The 6,653-nt window shown below is 65.0% G+C and overlaps 1 protein-coding gene across 4 annotated transcripts in view; it reads right to left on the bottom strand.

Moving 5' to 3' along the window:
• Positions 1-1,240: 1,240 nt before the first annotated feature.
• PCBP3 (poly(rC) binding protein 3) overlaps positions 1,241-6,653 on the bottom strand; it is a 174,045-nt gene continuing 168,632 nt past the window's right edge. For all 4 annotated transcript variants that reach the window (XM_024758314.1, XM_024758313.1, XM_024758315.1 and 1 more), the window contains 3 exons: positions 3,957-4,009; positions 3,003-3,172; positions 1,241-1,864 (listed from right to left, as the gene is read on the bottom strand). In XM_024758314.1, the coding sequence (XP_024614082.1) occupies positions 1,828-1,864; positions 3,003-3,172; positions 3,957-4,009 (260 nt within the window). In that variant the 3' untranslated portion in view covers positions 1,241-1,827. The remainder of the gene's footprint in view (positions 1,865-3,002; positions 3,173-3,956; positions 4,010-6,653) is intronic.

Genomic DNA, 6,653 nt, shown 5'->3' with positions numbered 1-6,653 from the left:
CGCTCACAGAGGGCAAACCGCCTTTCCGGGGCTCAGAGCGAGAGCCTTCGTTCGCGTGGCCTGGACCCTCTTTCTTCCACAGCACACTTCGGTTCCCAAGGGAACCCTGCTCATTCTTCCTTCGGATGCCTCCAGAGCCAGTGCACCTGGCTGAGCCGCACGCTCTGTTAGCCCCGCAGCCTCCAGGGCTCCCCTGGCCCCCGGCACTCCTGTGATTTTTTTCCTGTGCGCCACCCCCGCCCCCGCTGCAGCTGCTCCGCCCCGGCCACCCCTCCCCCTGCTCTTCTGCGGACGCGTGGGCACCGGGCCGCACCTCCCGGGCCCCACGCTAACGCTGCACTTCCCACGTCTTCCTCACGCCTGGCTCTGCCCACGGCCACTCTGGCTCTCTGAGGCACTTCCTCACCCTGCCTACCGGCCACCCGCCACCCCAAAGCTGACCGAGGGGCCCAGAGGGAGGCCCGTGTCCACCTCGGCCCCGCCACCTCCCAGGCCCTGAGCGAGGCCGGCACGTGGCCGGTGGGTGCGTGAGTGAACTGCAGCCCCGAGCCCTGGGCTTGTGGTGTGGCGGGCACCGCTATGCTGCGTGCCCAGCCTCGACCAGGGGACTCCCGGGAGGGCGGCGGACTGTGCATGGGCGGCCCGAGCACCGGAGGCCTGGCCGGAGCCTGGGGAGCGGGCCAGACAAGGAGGGGCTCCTGCCAAGGGGCGGGCACCAGGGCAGGCCCCTCAGGCCACGCGGACTCCCAGCGATGCGGGGAGGGCAGTGCCCCCGCGGGGCTGGCCCTGCCTCACCTCCCGGCCGCCCACCTGCTCGGGGCCGGGAGCCCACCTCTGACGCGAGCAGGCAGAGCTGTCTGCCCCGGGCCTGGGCCCTCCAGGGCCTCAGCGCCGAGAGGGGCGCAGCGGGCTCCTCAGGTGAGCACAGGCGAGCTGAGCCGGGAGGAGGGTGCGTGCGGGCTCCCGCTGGGAAGCGCAGGGGCCACCGTGCCCGGGGCGCGGCGGGGCAGCAGCCTTACTTCCCGACACTGGGCTGGGGTTTGCATCGCTGCCCCCCACGCAGTTTTGCAAAAGTAAAACCAGAAGACTCGTGGAAGTCAGACAATGACTTGTTTAAAGGTGGGAGAGGGTGGGAGGGCGATTTCGGTGAGAAGGACCTGCTCCTTGGGCGGCAGGCGGCCGCACGAGCGTGGGGTGGGGGGGCGTCTGAGCGCGGGGGGCACAGAGAGGGGCCAGAACCGAGGGGCAGTGCACACGTTTATTGAGCCGGGACGCGGTGCCGAGACGCCTCTGGCCGGTCCCCTCTCAGCCCCGAAGACGCCCGGGGCCCAGCATCCCCGCTTCGCCCTGCACCCCGGGTCAGGACCCCGAGCCTTCCTTTCTCCTGCCCTTGGACAAAGGGAGACGTGCACCCTGCCCGGCGCTGACCCGTGTGGCCACGGGAGCCGAGGCCGAGGGACTGCGGAGGGGCAGCTCCCTGCGGCCACAGCTCCTGGGGCTTGGAGGGGACGGCTGCTGGAAGCGCCGTCCAAATGTCAAACCAAATCTTAAAACGACAGTTACACGGACACTAAGGAACAAGTTTCTAAAACTTCACAGATGGGAGTGGCCCCAAAGCATTTAAAATAATGAACATGGCATGCCAACGCGTGAGGAGACGGGCGTAAGTGAAGTTGGAGCAGCGTCGGGGTGGAGCCGGGGGCTCACAGACACAGATGGAGCGCTGTGGGTGCATCTCTAGGGCACAGACACCTTCTGTAGTAAAGAAACCTCTATATCTGCAAGGGGGGCGGTCTGCACAGGCGAGTGGTGGGGACGTCGGCGGGGTTAGAGCGCGCCCATCCCGGTGACCTCGGACGTCAGCCTGGAAGAGACAAGGGCACAGGGCACAGGTCACCATGTCCTCACAGACGGAGGCGTCCTTAGAGGCTTGCACCTCCCTCTTCATTGCCATGGACGGTCCTGGCTCACAGCGCAGTGGCCACTAGCTGAGGACCGGGTACCAGAGCCACGGGGCCTTCCTTCCCCGCCACAGGGGCCCATGTACCTGTCACCACATGGGGCGTGACGACAGCCACCAGGACAGGCCCAGGCTGCCACAACTGTTTCTACAGCCACTGCCGGGAGGGGCGTGGGAGTGACACTGCCAGGGAGAGGGACGCAGGGCCCTTGTGCCTCGGCTCTGGAGGCTTCCTGGGTGTGGTCGCCCTCAGCAGGGAGGCCGAGGGAGGTGTCCGCTATGCCCAGGAGCTCCGCCCTGGCTCTCCGGCCACAGGACCTCCCTCTGCCCCAGCGTGTGACCTCAGACCCTTGCACGGTTCCCTGGCAGCCGCCCACCAAGTGTCTGGGTCGGGGGGTCTTTACAACCACAGATGTGTGAGAGCAGAGAAACCCAGTGACCTGTTCCCTGAAACTACAGAGCCTTTCATGCTGACCTTCGATGACCCCAGACCCAGGCCTCTGCCGAGCAGAGAACGTGGGGTGGGCACAGGGCAGGTGCTGGCCAGGCCACCCCCAGCTTGTCCCCGTGGGCAGAAGGCCGGAGGTCCCAGGAAAGGCCAGTGAAGCAGCCCCCCCTGCAGCTCCAAACCCCAGGGACCTCCTGGGTGTGCAGAGCTGGCAGCACAGCTACGAGGCTGGCGCTGCCATCACAGGGCCCAGACCCTCCCACTGCACAGGGACAGGCAGGGCGCAGGCTGGCCCTCACAGCTCCCCGTAGCTGTGAAGAGTAAGGCCCAGAGGCTTGGCTTCAGACGCCCCGAGTCCGTGTGGACGCTGGGCTCCCCACAGTTTGCTGCCTAAGGCGCCAACGCCTGGCGACTTGTCTGGGGCCGTGCAGGCACCACCGGAGGTGAAAGGTCAGGTGTGAGAGTGCAGAGGAGCGTGTGGGCCCGCGTCCGCCTGGAGACTCTCCCCGTCACGCTCCCCCGCCACGCCCAGCCGGGAGAGAGAAGCCCCGGGAGGCAGCCCCGTGCAGGCCCGTGCAGGCTGGCCGGCCTCACCTGGCGTTGATGAGGTACTGGGCAAGGCTGATGTTGGCCGGGGTCCCCGTTATGGTGATCTGGCGCTCTGACGACCCCTCCGTGGCATTGGCGATTTTGATCTGCGCTCCAGACATCTGTCGAATTTCATTGATTTTGGTCCCCTGGCGTCCAATTATGCAGCCTATTAGCTGGAAGAAAGGATGGAGGAGCTTCTTAGAGGAGAATCCACCGCAGCCCGTGTGCATTGCCGAGCCGCTGGGGAAGCTGCAGGAAGCACTGCCTTGGCCCGCCCACCCCCAGCACGTCAAAGGCTCCAGAGGGAAGAGGCACGCCCACCCCGCTCCTGCTGGAGGACGGGAGCCGCGGGTGCCTGGCCTCTGCTTGGCCTCGACCGCAAGAAGTCCCGACAAATCGAGACACAGCGGCTATGCGGCCGCATCACCTGGCCCAGCGTCCTCCGTGGGCCCGAGGCCATGTTGGCCCCTCTAGGCCACGCCCCCGGGCTGGAGGGATGTATGTTTGAGTGGACACGGGAGCTGGAGAGGCCGTGTCCCCAGCCATCACCATGCCCCCCTCAGGCAGCTACCCCTCTAGGACACGTGCCCCACACCAGCCCTGTTGTCTTGGTTTGGGGATGGGAGTCAACATTCTTAGGATAACCCAGGGATCCAGAGGGTGGTCGGGAGATAACTGAGCGTGTGAGGCCCTCCGAGGGCCCATGGAGCACTTCTGGGCCCCCTACTCTCAGGGCTGACCCTGAACCAGGCAGGGCCTTCAAATGGGGGCAGCCGGGGTCCCCAGGCAGCTCCGGCATCTGAATTCCGAGTCAACCCTGAAGCGCCACCAGCTGCTTCCTTGGCTGGTATCTTGGGGGTGATATCACCCACCCCCATGGGCATTAAGCTGCTTAACCAGGGCAGGGAGCGGAGGGGCACACACGGGCTCAGGATGGGCGGGGCCCGGCATACTCACATCATTGGGAATGGTGAGCTCGTGAGTGCTGGCGGGGGGGCTGGCGTCCAGACCTGGGCACAGTGAAGGGTGACGGTTAGGCGGGCAGAAGGCTGCTGCCGCTGCACCCGGCGCTCGGCCCCGCTGGGCCGATAGGCAGGCAGGGCCGGGGCTGCCCAGGGCAGGGTCTGCGCAGCCGGGGGCCGCGGCCTGTGAGCGCTCAGTCCCAGGCTGCCGCCGCCCTCCTGACCCCAGCGTCTCTCAGACAAGGAAGAGGAGCCCAGCAGGACGCAGGTTCACGTCTTCGCTCTGGGCACGACATTGCCACTCGTCTGCTCTGCTGTGTAGTCTCTCGAGACGCCCTTCACAGACACCCTGGCGGCTCTGCCTGGCGCCCCGAGAACGGGCCGCACTGCTCACGCCGGTGCTGGGTGCCCACCCTCCCGCCCCCACACCCAACAGCAGGCCTCCTCTGCTGCCCCTGTTCCCTCCCACGCTCTGCGGCCCCCGCCCCCGGGCAGCGCTTCCGGTGGGGGCAGGGAGGCCCGACAGCCGGGCAGGGGAGGCCGTGCCTTTCCACAGGGCGTCCCGGGCTGAGACCCAGGCCCAGCTCATCACACGCCCAGCTTCCGTCTTTACAAATGTCAGCTCAGCACCCACCAAGTCAGAGCCAGCCTCTCAGGGTTCAAGGACAAGATCCACACTCACTTTGGAAACAGTGATCACAAAACGCAGGTGGGGTGTGAGGGGCCCAGAGGGGACGCAGGGTCTGCCCTCGCGGGTGAGCACTGGGGCAGACACACTCCTGTGTACGAGGCGCTTCCATCCCGTCAGAAGGCGTCTCAAACTCAGAGCCCACAGCCGAGACCCCACTCTTCCCGCCCCAGACCCGTGTGTCCCAGTGTCGTGGGTCCCGCAGCTCAGCCCAGACCCGGAGCCCCCAGCTCCACCCACCTTCCCCGTGGCACACTATCGCAGACTCGGCTCACGCACCTTCGGAACGTTCCAGAACCTGAGCCCTCTTCCCACCCCACGCTCCTCCCTCCCTGGCCCCTGCCCCTCAGGCTAATCCCCAAAGGGCACCGAGGGGTCCCAACAAAGGCGACTGCCCGGCCCCCGGCCCCACAGGCATGCTCCTCCATGGCACGTGTGTCCCCGGAACCAGATGTGCCGTGGCCATCGGTGTCGAGGACACAGGGACCCGGTTAGACCGGGCCTGTTCTGGGGCCCGCGGGGCACGGGGCTCAGCTATGCTGAACGAACTAACTCACCCCAGACCATCCATCATTTTTCTGTGTCACAGCTAAACCTGGAGTTTCTGTTCTTTATCTCTTCTCATAAAGGTATTTTCAATACAGTTACTTACTTGCTGAACCCATCTATAAACATTCAATCCTTAGTGACATTTAAAATGTCACTTAAGAGATTTCCTTGGTCCCGAGTCCCGTGCGGTGCCTCCTGGTTTGGGTGACACCGCTGGGGGGGTCACACCTGTTCACCTATAGCTTATGATGTTTGATCAGGGGGCTTCTTTTAAAAGGGGCCGAAGTCACACCCACTGGTGAGCTTCCCATGAGTCACGAACGCTGCTTCCCCAACACAAAGCCCAGCTGCCTGGGAAGCGGCGTGGCATGGCCTTCAGGGTGAGGACGCGACCACCGCCCGGCCTCCTCGACCCGCGGCCGTGGCGGGAGCGTGCGCGTGTGCGTGCAAGTGTGGTGTGTGAGCGCTCTGGGTCCCACGGGGCCTTGGAGAGGGAGGTCGTCACAGGGGCATGTGAACACGGGTCCCACGTCCCCGAGGCCGTGCTGGGAGGGCTGTGTCGGGGTGGGGTGGGGGCCGTGTGTCCCAGGTAAGCCCGGTGCTTGGAGTCCCCAGGTCGTCTCCTGGAGACGATGGCTGGGCAATTATCTGCAATCACGTTATAAACTGTACAGACACCCAAACATGTGTTACCACCAGACACATAACTTTGTAAAGGTTGGTATCCAGTTCCAAAATCAGAAACATTCTATAAATGTTCTTCTCTAGTTTTCACTCATTCAATTCTGCATTAACTTAAAGGCTGCGCTGAGAAGCCCACAGTGAGCGCGTGAAGCATCAGAGCTGGGGTCCCAGCTGGAGAGACGCCTCCTGAGCCGCGTGGTCTCAGCTGGGCCCACGTGGTCATGAGGGATGGGTGAGGGGCGGACGCACCCTGAGGCCCGGAACACACCAGTGGGGGTGACGGCTACGACCGCTGCAAACAGGCCTCTCCTGCATTTCCCCTTTAGCCGGCACTCGCTCTTCTGCTCTGATCCAGGCTTTCACGAGGCCCGTGTGGGTGGGGATGGGAGCGTGGGGGCCGCCTCCCTCCCAGGGAACCTGGCAGGTCCGGGCCACATGCCTGCAGGGGCTTTGCTCCCCAACGGCCTGTGAGCGGGCTGCGCCCACTGCTCCAAGCCTGGGTGACAGGACCTGTGGATCCACGCCCTGCCCTGCCCTGTCCGGGGAGTGTTTTAGTGCAAATCCAGGCCACAGTGATCTCATCTCCCATGAAACACATTTCTGGAAGGCACACAGCGTGGTCAGCCCTTCACCCCAGACCCCCACACGCTGTGCCACTGGGAGAATAAATGACACACAGGTGGGGCCTCTGGGTGACAGGGCAGCTGTGCCCCGAGCCCAGTCAGAGCCGACCCACCATGCTCCCAGCAGGAATGGGGCGGAAGCTGGGAG

The sequence above is a fragment of the Neophocaena asiaeorientalis genome, unplaced genomic scaffold (genome assembly GCF_003031525.2).
Source record: "Neophocaena asiaeorientalis asiaeorientalis breed wild unplaced genomic scaffold, Neophocaena_asiaeorientalis_V1.1 scaffold45, whole genome shotgun sequence".
Classification (NCBI taxonomy): domain Eukaryota; kingdom Metazoa; phylum Chordata; class Mammalia; order Artiodactyla; family Phocoenidae; genus Neophocaena; species Neophocaena asiaeorientalis.
This window is presented reverse-complemented; position numbering and strand designations above follow the sequence as displayed.